Consider the following 16,826-nt stretch of genomic DNA (forward strand, 5'->3'; position numbering starts at 1 on the left):
ATGTTATGCTCAAAACATGGTCCCTGTGGCCTATATGTTATGGTTCAGTTATCTGTGCTTAGGTTTGGATAGCCCTCCGTTGTTATATGGTACGTTTTGCGTTAAGATTACACATTTTGTCAAAAACACTCACTAGTAGAGTCATACAAGTCTTTTCGTATATGTGTCAATCCTTGGTACAAAGTAGATGTGTCAATCCGTGGTACAAAGTAGATGTGTCAGTATGTGGTACAAAGCAATCCAAAAATCGACCAAGATTAGTATCCCGTGAATGACAACTGCACCAAAACGCTGCCCCTGATTCGTGTATATTGACACTATATAGATGAATGGAAACAACGCTTAAAACAGATTCCACAAACAACTGACCCACTATGTTTTACTATTAAATCCACTTCTACGTCAGCACTGGAAAAGGCCCCTAGAGGCCGAGTGGTCTAAAGGGCTCACCGTTCCGGATCGCTGCCATCTCACCTGTCTGCGTGGGTTCGAGTCTCAGGCTCGGCTAACGTGAGTACGTGAGAAAGCCTGTCAGTAGCTTATCGTGGGTCGGTGGTTCTTCCCGGGGTTTTCCAGGGTTCTTCCTCCACCTTTAAACCCTACAACAACAACAACAACGTCAGCACTGGAAAGGTCAGCTTTTTTCCCCATGCATTATCATTAACTGGCTAGGTCAGTTTTAATCGCATTAAGTCACGTGATACCGGCAACAGTGAACAGTAATGGTATTGATAATAATCATCTTTTACTGTTTCAAGTTCATGTACACTTGTACAGTAATGATTGTAATTCACGTTTTCATCGGATACTTGAACTAATCTCAATATGTGATGGTTCTAGAAAGTAATTGCACTTATAACTGTCTGCATTGCACTGCATATGGATGTAAAAACAAGAGGTTTGTCTGGGGATTTAATAATTCCCATTAACATATGGTGCAATGGCTGCTTTTGTAGAATGTGACAATTGTTTTTTTTTCTTTGAAGCTTTTTTTTTGTTTTATGGGTTCAAAGGGACCATCAGTGGAGCGACACCAACATCCGAATTACAATTTTCTCTCTGATAATTGCCAAAAACAAAAGAAGCTGCTGTTGTCTGAGCTGTGTAAATTTCTTGTATCTGGGATCTGAGTGTGGATCCCTAGTCTGAATACTAATATTCCAACTGAGAAAGTACAAATGAACGATATTCTTTCTCCTAAACTTATTTATTACAGCAGTCCAAAAAGAGAGTCCGAGAAAGCTTCGCGTTTTAATTTCTTTGTTGATTATGTTTTGTATCTATTGTTTCCAGGAGAGGCTATACGTAAGTTCAACACCATGATATGAATTGCTGGCAACATCTATCAACAATTGGTCATTCGTTTGATATACAGAACGGTGCCGTTGTTTTGTGATAGGAAGAGCTACACTTGATTGTATTGCATCTCATGAGACATCCAGCAACAAGTCAATTACAACATTATGATCTTTTTTTTTCAGTTCAGTTGTATTGCATCGCATCTCACACACACACACACAAACACACACACACATTATAACGTAGCCATCTTAGTAAGAGGGGTGGTTAATTGGATTTGGCTGGCGTTATCTAGGGGATGACCTCCCTCGATTTTATGGCCTGGTGTGAGTGGATAGATAGAACATCAACAGCGAACTGAGCAAGACTAATGGGAAGAAATAATGCAATACGAGCCCCCTTAGACCAGAAAAATAACAAAATATAATCAATAACAATTAATAGCGGCAACTCCAATTCAATCTAAGCTATGTCAACAAAATTTAATAGCCGTGTCTAATTTGTATTTATTTCATCATAATAACGAGTGGTGAAAAGAGCGCAATGTCCACGACTAATTGTATCAACTTCCTCTCTCGACCCGTGTATTAAAAAAAATGCATTTCATACTAATGGGTTGACTTAAATCCATCTTGATATGACGTCTTTGGCTTAATTCTCATTGGTTGATGGGGTTTTCCTGGATAATTAAGTAGTTTTGCATTGGATGGGTTAGGTCACATGAATATTGGTTTCGCAATCAATGTAGTAATAAGATCAGTCACGTTCGGTGTATTGTGAAATAGAGTCGCAACAAAAGGTGTATATAACGAGAGAACTGAGCAATAAGTTACATTCCTATTTTTTGGAGTCATCCTCATTTCTTGTGTTCCCATTGTAAGTCTGCAGACGTGTTTTATATTGTACTTATATATAATTCCAGAAGAAAAATACATTTGTTTGGAATGTTCAGTGGAAATAGAAAGTGCTCATTGTTTGTAATATATTCTGGAACTTGTGAATTATTCGAAGAAGTTCTAGACGCGGCCATCTTGACAACGTCACGATTCTTGGCGAATTAGTACATTTCCGGTTTTGAAATTTATAAGGAACTTTTCATTCATTTAGGTTTTCTTTGTCAAGATTATTTTTGGTCCATTTCAAAATACTGTAAGTTCCTTTCCCATTTTGATTTATAACTTTGATAATTAAACTATTTGTTAAGCTGTATGAAACGTGATGCTTTCGCTCTTTTTGTTACTTTGTTTATGACCATAGAGTCGTAACAGGACTAAATAAAATGTTCCATGCAACACAGCGCTCAAGTTCGCGAGATGAGTCTATACTTGTTACATGATTCATTTTTATGATTTTTTTTTTCCGCGTTGTTTTGTTTTGTTGATTTTGAAGAGGACAGTGACGTTAGCATCTTTCCAGTCTGTGGAAAATTCCCCATTAACATGTGACTGTTGGAAAAGTATAGATATTTGTGTAGCAAATTTGCGAAGTCAATTTCAGTACAAGGTTTGGTATTTTGGACAGAACTAAATATGACCAATATCGTGTAGACTGTATGGCTCAATGACGACACGGAAACGTATGCGTCATCCAAAGCGTGGACTTTCTAAGCAAGAGTGCAGGTTTTATTTTAGAGCCGACTTTCAATGGCCTATCAACGATAAAAAAATATCGCGAAAATTTAAACGATTCATCACGTCATCTACAAGCAAGCTGATTGGTTGCCCATATCAATTAGGCAACATACAATCATGTATTTGCAAACAACACTGATAAACCATTACTCCTAACTTGAGAATCGTGAAAACATTCGCATTTGGAGACGGTTTCATGAAAATATATGAACCATTATAAAAACAAAAAACACATTTTGTAAATGATACAGTATAAACCTCTAAATAGTACAGAAGAGGCAAGGTGAAAATTCATGGAGTTTATCTTCCTTGTATGCGACCATCTTGACCTTGAGACACGGGTCATGGCAGTGATATGTCACACGGCATTCAATACTTAATATACAAATAAGTAATGATTCTTGAAAATATTTAAATTGGTTTCAAGTACAGAACATGGATTGGCGTAGATTATCGATATTGCCCTTGCTGTCACCTTGACGGTGGGGGTGGGTTAGGGTGGTAGCGTGGATTTAGTAATGAAAACACCATCGGGTCACCACACACACACGCCTAATATCCTTAGTGGTTAAAAGCGTATAATTTCTATGAATCGTTTAAATATTCGCGAACATGGATGCAAGGCGCTGTGTGTGTATGTGTGTGTGTGGTGTGTGTTGCGTGACGTACCATCTAGACACAACATATATCTAGCTAAAGTTTCTTCCCAAGAAAGTTGCAGTCTGACCTTGGACTCGATCAAAGGTTATGCTTTTATACCTGCTGTAACCTTGTCATTTGCGAACTTGATAATGGTACATGATACACCGTCTTGTAGTCTGATATTTACTGAAGTCTCTCTTACACTTGCAAACTTTTTGGACAAAACAGAAAACATTAATGGTTGTACTGATGAATGGAAGGATGAACGGACAACGCCAATTGTTACGTATATTTAATATAAATGTTTGTTAGTTTTATTTTGTATTTCATTGCATGCTGTTGTAATGTAACATCGTATGATGGACTTGACCTTGTCCAAAATTGAGTTCATTTTTGCTTGACTTGATCGACTTTTTTTATATATTTTATGTAAAAAACTAATATATAGCTAAATTATTCTCTTTAATTATGGGCGTAATATCAGGATCATTATAAATAGAGGAAGTAAATATGTTTATTTGGATCTACGTTTTGGAATTTCCTGAGTTATGATTTTGATTTCGTAACCATCAGGATCATTCTAGAAGGTTATTTTCCATTAGGTATTTTTTAATTAGAAAATGCTAATTGTGACCCGGGGTCAAGTAGAGAACTATATAATCTTGTGATTGTGAGGACTTGGCCTTTCGTTCATTAACATCTAACTCATTCAAGTTGTATTATGTTGGGAACAGTTGGGCTAATTTCTTCAAATTATTGAATCTAAGTGATTATTTTTTCTGGAAATACAAAAGTGCTCTGATAAAATTACTGGATAAAGACATTCACTGGAATTTATGCTGCATTCAAACCTGCAATTATATTACTGTGATTCAACAAAAGACTGTTGGCACTTCAACACTATAAAGTATAACAGACACGTCATCGTCTTCAGTTTTTGGATTTCTTCGGGACTTGTACTGTGTTTTATTCAGGACTTTAAATTATTAGGACATGTGGCTGTCATTCTTGGATTATTTTGGGATTTAATTCGAAATACTGTAAGTTCTTTTTTCTCATTTTCACTTTGTATTCGTGAGAAATAAATTATTTGTTAAATTTTACAAAGCTTGTTTGTCTTTCACTCTTTTATGTTACTTAATTTTAGAGCATAGACTCGTAACACCAATGCATAGCACAATTCACCCAACTTAAAGTGGGGTGTATAAGAATAAATCTGAATTGACAATATTTATCATTTGCAATATTGTGTAGCATGTGAGAACCATAAAAACGATTTGATATATCCATTCACTGATTTGGAGTACCACAGCCTATGTGGGTATGTGAGAAAGCTTGCCATTAGCTTCTCGTGGGTCGGTGGTTCTTTCCGGGGTTTTCCCAGGTTCTTCCTCCACCATTAATACTGGCCGCCATGTATAGCCTATCGTGTGCTGAAAAATGGCGTTAAACCCTACAACAAAAAAATTTGGAGTACTAAATTTTGTATCGACGAAGTTTTGTGGTCGTACGGTGTGTGTGTGTATGTGTGTGTGTGATTTGGATTTTTAACGTAGCTTTAAAAATGTTCAGTCATATCGCTATGATGGCTCCAGTGTGATAGTTTATAGTGATGTCTAGCACTGGGGCATCATGCCGCAGACATGTAGGATCAAGCGAGGCAGCTGCTAGTACCCTTTTTATAAGTCTCTGGTATGACTCAGCCGGGGTTTGAACCCACGAGCATCCGCATCCGAGACGGACGCTCTAACCACTAGGCCATCGGGATTGGGTTGATCGTACGGTAAAACATTATACAGAAATTTTCGTTTATAAATGAATATCTTATCAATTAACAAAAAACCTGCTTAATGACTTTAAAGGCACAAAGCTAAATTCATTCGGTCAAAAAGCTCGTACTTGTCTCTACACAATATATACGGCTTTTATTAAACGGTTATGAACGGTTATCCTTAAGGTTGCCTTTCTATGTATCCTCTTTAGATAGTATTGTACACCACTTGTAACCTCATTCTGGTTTAATGTTTGGCAACAATTCGTGCATACATGTACACGAGTCTTGCTTAATGCTAATCGGGTTAATTTCTTTTGAGATTCTCAACATCTCGCACAAATGATTCAGCTGGAGAAACAACTACGTTAAGGTTGTGAACAAATGGTCTCTTGATTCCATACATTCTCTATTTATCACAGTGTTGAGTGGAAGCATGTGTGTGTGTGTGTGTGTGTGTGTGAGAGAGAGAGAGAGAGAGAGAGAGAGAGAGAGAGATTTCCACATCAATATAAGAAAAGCAAAACAGGGTCAACAGTGTTTGGGTCAAACATATGTAAACGCAAGTGCACAGAAGTTTAAGAAAGTAGGTGATTACTGAAAACAAACTGCAGCATTCAATCATTTTTAAATGCATTTATCATAATACAAAATAACATATTGAATCATGTTTCTTATATTCTCTTTTCAGGTCTCGTACGAACTTTCCTCACTGATGCTTCTAAAGGTATGTACATCTCGTTCCACTGACTCAAAGCATAAAAAGAACACCAAAAAAGGAAGAAGACAACTGCCTCTAAGGAACTAGCACTGAATCCCTTGGAACAAACGTAGGTGCCACGAAATATATTTGTTGAGCTTCCTTTTATTTATTTATTTTAAGTTCTGTATCTCAGGGTATAATTTTATTCGTGCACACAAAATTACTTAATCTCACCATCCTACGTCACTGGAATTTGATCTCTTTGGACGTTTCTTTATCAATTTTCAAAATCTATGTTAAATGAAATAATCCGTTTAAGATTTTTTAAAAATAAGTCACTCAGGTGGCGCTCACCAGATAATATGTACTTTTGAGAGAGTGACGTATGTAAGATGAAGTAGTTCGCATTTAAAACATGCACAGTGGAGAGAATGTTGGCATATCTCTTATGCTACATTAATGTAATGTGGATGATATTTCTTTTGGATATTGTACTTTTGGAAATTGTACACGATTTAAGTACACTGCTAACTAAAATGACTGCTCCCTTGTGTTAAAAAATCAGTCTGAATTAGTCTAAAGTGCACTATACATAGCAGCTATTAAAATACGGAAAATAAATTTTGCCAGACTAGACAATACCAGCTTCTGAAAGTACAATGAATGAATTACCAAATATATAAAATGTAAAAAAAGTTAAAGGCTCTTTTTTATACAATTGACCTCTGAAGTTCAGGAAGTGAAAATGACCAAGTAGAGCTAGCACTTTTTTGAAAGGTGCACATTTGAAGTAAGGCCAAGCTGTATAGTCTATAACCCATAGTACACCCATCAATCATACACCAAAATAAAGGGAATTAAAGGTTCTTTGCATTATACCTAAGATATACAAGGTCTTTTTTAAATAGCCAGTAAAACCAGTGAGGAGAGCCGAGGAAATTCTTTTTCTTTATAATCCTAACCCTATGCAAAATGCGGAACTGTATAGCGCCACCTTAAAGAAAATATAAAAATGTTTGCAATTATTTTTTTTATTTTCATATAATTATGTATGATGTTCTGAATAAAATGGTACATTCATATTGATGTTAAGCATGAAAATAAGCTAATTATGATCATTTTTCTCTTGCTTACATAATTTGCCATGAGGTATGTTTGTGTGAGTAGTGACCTTAATTATGGGGAAATTAGAAGTCTTAGAATATAGGAATAGAGTCAACTTAAATTTAAAACTGTTGCAATAAGTGACAGAAATATATGGTGAAAATGTTTCTTTTCATTTATCTGCAATGAAATAAAAAATAAATGAAGAGAAAGTGAATTCGCTTCTTCCATATTAAACAATAGGCAAATATTTTACACTTTGACCTTTGACCTTTTTGAACCTGATGAGTTACCTCCCTTTTCTAATTGTAAAATGCTTTGTTGATCTCTCTGAAATAATTCTGGCTAGTTTTATGTTCCTGTCATTCAGCATAACATTGGTTGCTATGTTTACAAAATGTAATGTGCATTCTTAAAATAGCTGACTTTTATCATGGGGGGGGGGGAGGCTGGACTTGTTAGAGACTCTGACACTCATAAATACTGTTCTGTGGGGGGAAAGGCAGGAGAATTATTCCAAAGGATTGTTTTGATGCTTGCGACTTAAATGTTTCAGCCATATAAACATAATTAAATCATACAAAAATAATACCTATATCTTCTTTATGGTGGCGCTCACCAGATAATACGTACTTTTGAGAGAGTGACGTATGTAAGGTGAAGTAGTTCGTATTTAAAACATGCACAGTGGAGAGAATGTTGGCATATCTCTATGCTACATTAATGTAATGTGAATGATATTTCTTTTGGATATTGTACTTTTGGAAATTTTACATGATTTAAGTACACTGCTAACTAAAATGACTGCTCCCTTGTGTTAAAAATTCAGTCTGAATTAGTCTAAAGTGCACTATACATAGCAGCTATTAAAATAGGGAAAATGAATTTTGCCAGACTAGACAATACCAGCTTCTGAAAGTACAATGAATGAATTACCAAATATATAAAATGTAAAAAAAGTTAAAGGCTCTTTTTTATACAATTGACCTCTGAAGTTCAGGAAGTGAAAATGACCAAGTAGAGCTAGCACTTTTATGAAAGGTGCACATTTGAAGTAAGGCCAAGCTGTATACTCTATAACCCATAGTACGCCCATCAATCATACACCAAAATAAAGGGAATTAAAGGTTCTTTGCATTATACCTAAGATATACAAGGTCTTTTTTAAATAGCCAGTAAAACCAGTGAGGAGAGCCGGGGAAATTCTTTTTCTTTAAAATCCTAACCCTATGCAAAATGCGAAACTGTATAGCACCACCTCAGAAAGAAGACAAATCCCTTTGCATAATGGCTTCCACAAAAAATAACAAACTTACGAAAGAAGAATACCTCCAATTTTACTTTACGCCATGCGTACAAGAAATATCAGGTTTTTTTGTCTGTCTGTCTGCCTTCTGCTACTTAGTTGACTTTAGTGAGAGAGCAAAAACGTTAAACCCATGCCAAAAAAGCCGCAAATATTATGCAAGTACGCGAGGTAGGATGGTGAGAATGTGATGGCTACGTCATGTCGCTAACTAAAAAGACTTGAACAGATTTGGAAGAGTGTAAAAATGGTTGAGTGATCTGAAGACTAAACTAGCAAGCAAGTAAGCATCCTTACACTGCATACCTCTCTCTACAGTTTCATACTGAATCTAGATGGAAAGACAGACAGTCGGACATACAGATGGATACATTATCTGAAGATGGGTGAAAAATAATACAAACATCGAACAACAGAACCGAATACGTCTGAAAAATCTCAATATAATTATAAAGCACAAACGACACAAACACAGTCACAAACTAAATAATTGGTGTTACTGTCTTATCATTGTCATTCAACTGGAACAAGTAGGAAGAAAAAATAAACAAGATTTAACAAATTAAAAAATTTAAACATTAAAACACCTTTAGTATTATCATTGTGATCGTACAGGATCCACTGAAAGTAAATGCAATAGGTAAATAATAATTTCAATCAAATTTGTATAAAAATGTACAGTCCTTACTTCTTTCAGCTGGATGCTTGTACAGCTGACATGTCAAAATGAAAAACATGCTTAAGTAATTAAATCAGACAATTCAAAAGGAATTTTTCTCCACCCATCCTGGTCCTTAAACTAAATAATTTAGTATTGAGAATCCTCTGCAAAGTGTACAGGGGAAAATGATTTTGTATTGAGAATCCTCTGCAAAGTGTACAGGGGAAAATGATTTAGAATTGAAAATCCTCTGCAAAGTGTACAGGGGATAATGATTTAGAATTGATAATCCTCTGCAAAGTGTACAGGGGAAAGTGATTTAGTATTGAGAATCTTCTGCAAAGTGTACAGGGGAAATGATTTAGTATTGAGAATCCTCTGCAAAGTGTACTGGGGAAAATGATTTAGTATTGAGAATCCTCTGCAAAGTGTACAGGGGGAAATGATTTAGAATTGAGAATCCTCTGCAAAGTGTACAGGGGAAAATGATGTCAAAAGAAATGTTAGACATGAGTAAAAATGAAAGATATAAGTCATGTAAGGGGCTTGCTTTTGATTTCACTTAATATTTTCAATGGTTTACTACCACTCTAAGAAATACAAAAATATAGTTCTTGGCGTAAATATAAATAATCCAAATACATTAAGACTGTTGGGTCAAACAATGTTTCCCACATAAATATCAAGGGAAAAAAAATAGCTGCAAATTTTTCCTACTCTCATAAAAAAAAAAATCAAAAACCTACTTTCAAAAGGATGAATGCTACATGATGTAGAAAAGTCCAATCCCAAAACTGCTTTATAAAAATGACATATTTCTAAAAACCTGTGCAAGAAATTATAACACTGAAAACTATAACCCCTACCAAATTTCAATTTAAGTTACAAAATGTGGTTCAATAACTTACAATAATCACTTTAAAATCTAAGCTAAACGGATGCATAAAAATAGGCTTGTCAAATTGTATTTGTGCTAAATGGCTTTCCTTGCTAACAAGTAAATCTGAAAGGATGCATAGAATGATGGATGCACAGATGTAAGGATGGACTGGACCAAACTGTGATGCCCCTGTTTCAAGCAATGGAGAACTTTTTAAAAACTCGATATCTTTGTACACCTTGTATAACTATGAGATCTTTTCTCATGCAATGACAGCGAGAAATCAAAAATTTTCTTCTTGATGTGTATATAACTAAAATAAACATGAAAAATCTCAAGGGAATTATAGACATAAAAGGAAACAACTCCTACAATTGTGTTTGTATATTCACCAATACAAAACCAATTTTAATACTGTGATTCAACTTGAATCAGTGAAAGGATATGTCCACTCCCACACCATGAAACTAAAATTTTTAACTTTAAAAACATTCTGTACAATTAAAGTGTGATCTCTCTAATATATTTGCAATCATCGTATACAAGGATGAGAAACAAGTATGAGTAGACAGATTAGAGATGTCTCTACTGTACTTGCAATCACCCTATACAAGAATGAGAAACAACTGGACAGATTTGATTTTTGATGTCTCTACTGTACTTGCAATCACCCTATACAAGAATGAGAAACAAGTGGACAGATTTGATTTTTGATGTCTCTACTGTACTTGCAATCACCCTATACAAGAATGAGAAACAAGTGGACAGATTTGATTTTTGATGTCTCTACTGTACTTGCAATTACCCTATACAAGAATGAGAAACAAGTGGACAGATTTGATTTTTGATGTCTCTACTGTACTTGCAATCACCCTATACAAGAATGAGAAACAAGTGGACAGATTTGATTTTTGACGTCTCTACTGCACTTATGATTGACAATACACTAAAATAAGAAACATGTAGAGTAAACACATTAGATTTATCTCTGCTATATTCATCAGAGATAAAATATATTGATATGAGATATGAAGAGATAGATTCTATCTCTATGCTATATATACACTGAGATGATAAACATATACAGGTAGATAGATTAAACAATTAGAAACAATTTGCACGATCCTCCCAACTAAAGGTTTGGCAAAGTCACTGGTAAGGACAGTCTACATTATGTTAAAGATACCGTATATACTCTAACACAGACCCTGATCTGCCATCACATAATTCACCAGCATATCTATTTTGTTTGTTTTACTGGTTACCGTCTTTACATTATGGAACAACAGATTCGAGTCGGTGCAGTTTGAATTTGGCCTTGACTTGTACGGTAAGTGAATGGAAGATGCAAGTTGTGTGAGAGTCCAATTTTTGCAATGAATTTGTGCTTTTGATAATCTTTAAACACTGGAACCAGTAAAGTATATGCCCCTTCACCCCATTTAAAAATGTTATGGCAGAAAGCATATTTTACAATCAATCAAGTTTTATTTCTGTTCTGAATGTGACAATACAGCTCTGATATGAGCCATATTTACAAATAGTTAGACTGCAAAATCAAAAACATCTGCTGTACAACCCTTCCCCATTATAAATCAGAACCAAAAGATTCAGCCCTGGGCAAACTTAACTGTCTAGAATATTGTGCAAGTAAAACATGATGTTAGATGCAAGTAAATATAGACAAAACCCCCGCAAGGGACTTTTCCTGCATTTATATCAATGTTCTTTATGGTCTGCACAGCATCTAGCACAAGATATCCAAAATAACCAATCCTTATGAATTTTGCTCAACGAGAATTTCATTTTCTTCCTTAAAACTGAGAAATATAATTACAAATGTTTGGGTACAATCATAATTTCTAAAGTAGAGTTACTCCTAATTTCATAATGTTCTTTTCAAAACGTATGGATTTTCAAAACCTATCAAAATAAATTTAAATATTTTTGTACTTCAGTCTGATCTTTCATTTTTAGGAATTTAGGAATTTTTAAGAACCAATTTCAAGTACATACACACTTTTCAAGTCAAAATCCTGTACATACACTATTTTCAGGTATTTTGTTGATTTTAAAGTTGTACAAACCAGGTAAAAAAAATTATTTTAAATAATTTATTTTATCAAACTAAGTCTTTTATTCTGATTAATGCACAAGGCATTTCATCACCAGATGTCAAGTTTTGTTGTGTAATCTATTTCTGAGCATTTTTTAAGTTTTTTTTACTTTTACACAAGATTACTGTGTTGATTACTATCCATATATATGTATGTCTCCTTTACATACTGTGTTGTTGATTACTATCCATATACATGTATGTCTCCTTTACATACTGTGTTGATTACTATCCATATACATGTCTCCTTTAAGATTACTGTGTTGATTACTATCCATATACATGTATGTCTCCTTTAAGATTACTGTGTTGATTACTATCCATATACATGTATGTCTCCTTTACATACTGTGTTGATTACTATCCATATACATGTATGTCTCCTTTAAGATTACTGTGTTGATTACTGTCTTCATGACAAAAGAATCTGAAAAATCTTGAGGAAATAATATGAACTACAAACATTTTGACTCTGAATTCAAATATACCACGTCCTCATGTCCAACTGAAAACTGCATAGACACAGACTTGCTGCCTGAAAATGAAGATCTGCACAGACCCAGTTCTGCCACCAGAAAATGAAGATCTACACAGACTCAGATCTGCCACCAGAGTATAAATATCTGTACAGACCCCAACCTACCACCAGAGTATGAACATCTGTACAGACCCAGTTCTGCCACCAGAAAATGAAGATCTGCAGAGACCCAGACCTGCCATCATATAATGAAGAGCTGCCTCTATGGGAGTAATCAATAGAGCAAACAACACAGGGCCTGATCTGCTGGCACATATTGCTATGGCACATCAAAGACACATAATACACAAATACAGTAGCTGATGGCACATCAGAGACACATAATATACATATACAGTAGCTGATGGCACATCAGAGACACATAATATACATATACGGTAGCTGATGGCACATCAGAGACACATATATACATATACAGTAGCTGATGGCACATCAGAGACATGTACATATACATATGCAGTAGCTGATGCCACATCAGAGACATGTACATATACAGTAGCTGATGGCACATCAGAGACATGTACATATACAGTGGCTGATGGCACATCAGAGACATGTACATATACGGTAGCTGATGGCACATCAGAGACACATATATACATATACAGTAGCTGATGGCACATCAGAGACACATAATATACATATATGGTAGCTGATGGCACATCAGAGACACATATATACATATACGGTAGCTGATGGCACATCTGAAACACATATACATATACAGTAGCTGATGGCACATAATTGGCATTCATTGGAACCAGTAAAAGTAAATGCGAATGATAAAAAAATACTGTAAGGCAATTTTTCAACAAAAAGAACATTTAAAAGACTAGAAATTTTCATGTCTCTGCTGCGCTTATGAATTATGAAGTGTTAAAAGCATTCTGCCCACTACCCACAATCTGTACAACATTGCCCATCGCCAAACGGAAGTATATGGAAAACCTACGGACTAAAACAGGACAGAATATAAATAGAAAATAATTTTAGATACATGTAAGTGGAGAAAGGGGATTTTTTGTCAAATTTGTTATTCATGGGCAGCAAACATCAAACATCATAAAACCATTCCAGTATGTTACACTCAATCCCATGCTGATAGGATGCCCATGTTGGAGAAGCTGCAAGAAAAAGACTTATGCTGGTCACTCTGATGGCAATACTGGACATCTAATTAGCAACAATGTCATTTAGGAAGAACAGGACTTCACAAGATGTCCTTTAGTGACAACCAATCCGGAAATGACCATATACGTTGAAGGAGTGTCAATAACAAGATTTCCAAGATGGCCACCATAGTGATAAATACATTGCTCTTTTCATTTACGACATCGTAATAAGTCTTTCATTGCCAAGTAGCAGTAACCTAAGCATCAAGAATGTTGCTGTGGTGGCCATATTGTACATGATATCAGCACCATTTTCATTTAGAATCAACTAGACATCATAAGAAGTCTTTATGATCATTATTCAGGAGGAGTAGCCTTAACAAAGATATTCAAGACGGCTGTTAAAGTGGCCATACTGGATGTGAGAGCAGCACCATTTTCATCTAGGACCAACTGGGCCATGGAATAAATACTTGTGAAAAGTTTCATTTTAATCCTCCGATTAGTTTAGGAGAAATACGATAACAGACAACAAATGGCAGCCAAAAGACAATAAGACCAGCTCACAATATCTTCTGATCCATGACCAGCAGAACTAAAACAATTCAGGACAATTACATAAATACTTTCTACTGATATGCACAGTACTCTCACCCCTTTCTGAACATTGTTTCAAAGGCTGAATGACAGCTGACTTTATAAAATATTTTTTAACGGTGATTTCTGACTTCCTTCTATTTTTCAGAGTAAGCTTGAGAAAGATCAAGAATCAATCTCAATCAAAATACATTTCTAGCTACAACATTCACTTATGGAATTATTATCTATTACAAATGAGATATTTTAATACACAAAATGTATGAATGTTGGTGACTCATCATGTGAAACACAACCAGCACAGTGTTTTGTTGTGTAAAGTATTTTCAAACAAGAACAATCTATGCATGTCTTCCACTAACATGGTCTAATATCATTACCCATGCATCGTGTCCCACACATGATGACAAGACATTTGAATGAAACTTCTAGGTGAGTGTAAATATGCTCCACTTAATTCATGAAGCAGCTGCAGAGTACTATCGGTACTACTGCACTCAGCAAACACTGAAATAAGCTTTGAGCTTCCTTGGAGTCCTTCACTGGACAATTCAGTGTGATATCATCATGTTGGACTGGTCTCAGGAATCTCATTTCCTTAAACTAGAGTTCCACTGTTTGGCTATGCCATAATAGCAAAGGATAACTGTAGAGACAAGGAACCATTAAAACATCAAAAAAACATCCTTTTGAATAAAAAGCAAATTTTCTGTCATAAAAAAAGACCTCAAAGATCCAACAAGCAGGAAAATTACAATCTGCATTGGCAATATTATTCAATATGTTTTAATTTCCCATCCTCAGATACAGTGTACACTGACCACACTCTGGTCCAACAAAATTGTGCTGAACAAGGTTTTTTTCTTTGTTTTTTTGTAGAAGCAGAAAATGAGATACTTTCTTTCTTTCCTGTCTTGAATTTGCCTGAAAGAGTCCTGAATGGACACGGATATTGATGTTCAAATGACGAACAAATTTCAACCCTTTATATTCATAAACACAGATAATGACTGACCTGTCCCTAGTAAGCACCATGTATGTTTTTCAAGTATTTTACCTCTTGTCCTGGCGGCTGATGGTGACTTTTAGACACAGAAGAAATGTCTGAATACATGTCCATGCTGTAATTTTTGGACAGTTTTTCAGAATTACTCATACAGCTATTGTTTGTATTCACTATTGGTATCATATGTGGGTTGGTGTGACCCGAATTTGAAAACACGTCCTTGTCATGAGTGGGAACTGGGTTGAACTGTGCATTACGAGTCAATCTCGATTGTGCATTACACCGTCTCCTTTGCAGAATAAAAATTCCAACAACAATAAGAAAGACAAATGCAGAACAGGTAGCAATGGCTATTATTTGAGGTTGATTTCCCATGAATCCTGAATTTGTAGAATTATCATTTGTTTCTGCAGAAGATCCATATGTTGGGCCCAAATCATGATTATTATGTTTAAGTAGTTTATCATGTGGATCAGATGGAAAGTTCACACTGGATGAAGCAAAGTCTGAAATACGGAAAAGAATTTCCCAGGTTTCAAAAGTTAGATTAACTTTCACTTAGTTAATGATGATAGCCATTATAAATATGAAAATACCAGACAAATAAAATTGAACTCTGACATAAAGCTATAACTTTCATCAATCCCTTTATCACAGATCAGTCAGTCCCTTTATCACAGTCCAATCAGTCCCTTTATCACAGTTCAGTCAGTCCCTTTATCACAGTTCAGTCACTTTTTATATATTCAGTCACTTTATCACTGTCCAATCAGTCTCTTTATCACAGTTCAGTCCATCCCTTTGTCACAGTTCAGTCACTTTTTCTATGTTCAGTCAGTCTCTTTATCAGTTTAATCAGTTCTTTATCACAGTCCAATCAGTACCTTTATCACAGTCCAATCAGTCCCTTTATCACAGTTCAGTCAGTCCATTTATCACAGTTCAGTCAGTCCTTTTATCAGTCCAATCAGTCCCTTTATAACATTTTAGTCAGTCCCTTTATCACAGTTCAGTCAGTCTCTTTATCACAGTCCACTCAGCCCCTTTATCAGTCCAATCAGTCCCTTTATCACAGTTCAGTCAGTACCTTGATCACAAAATAGTCACTTTTTATATATTCAGTCAGTCCCTTTATCACAGTCCAATCAGTCCCTTTATCACAGTTCAGTCACCTTTTTATGTTTAATCAGTCCCATTATCACAGTCCAATCAGTCCCTTTAACAGTTTACTCAGTTCTTTATCACAGTCCAATCAGTCCATTTATCACAGTTCAGTCAGTTGTTTCATCACAGTATGGTCACTTTTTCTATATTCAGTCAGTCCCTTTATCACAGTCCAATCAGTCCCTTTATTACAGTTCAGTCAGTCCCTTTATCACAGTTCAGACACTTTTGTATGTTTAATCAGTCCATTTATCAGTCCAATCAGTCCCTTTTCAGTTTACTCAGACCTTTATCAC

At 35.3% G+C, this 16,826-nt stretch overlaps 1 protein-coding gene across 3 annotated transcripts in view; it reads right to left on the reverse strand.

Moving 5' to 3' along the window:
• Positions 1-5,964: 5,964 nt before the first annotated feature.
• LOC149795673 (fibroblast growth factor receptor-like 1) overlaps positions 5,965-16,826 on the reverse strand; it is a 178,053-nt gene continuing 167,191 nt past the window's right edge. For all 3 annotated transcript variants that reach the window (XM_089965514.1, XM_089965512.1, XM_089965513.1), the window contains one exon: positions 5,965-15,872. In XM_089965514.1, coding sequence (XP_089821640.1) covers positions 15,382-15,872 — 491 coding nt within the window. In that variant the 3' untranslated portion in view covers positions 5,965-15,381. The remainder of the gene's footprint in view (positions 15,873-16,826) is intronic.

The sequence above is a fragment of the Sinohyriopsis cumingii genome, chromosome 7 (assembly GCF_028554795.1).
Source record: "Sinohyriopsis cumingii isolate HCF-2022 chromosome 7, ASM2855479v2, whole genome shotgun sequence".
NCBI lineage: Eukaryota > Metazoa > Mollusca > Bivalvia > Unionida > Unionidae > Sinohyriopsis > Sinohyriopsis cumingii.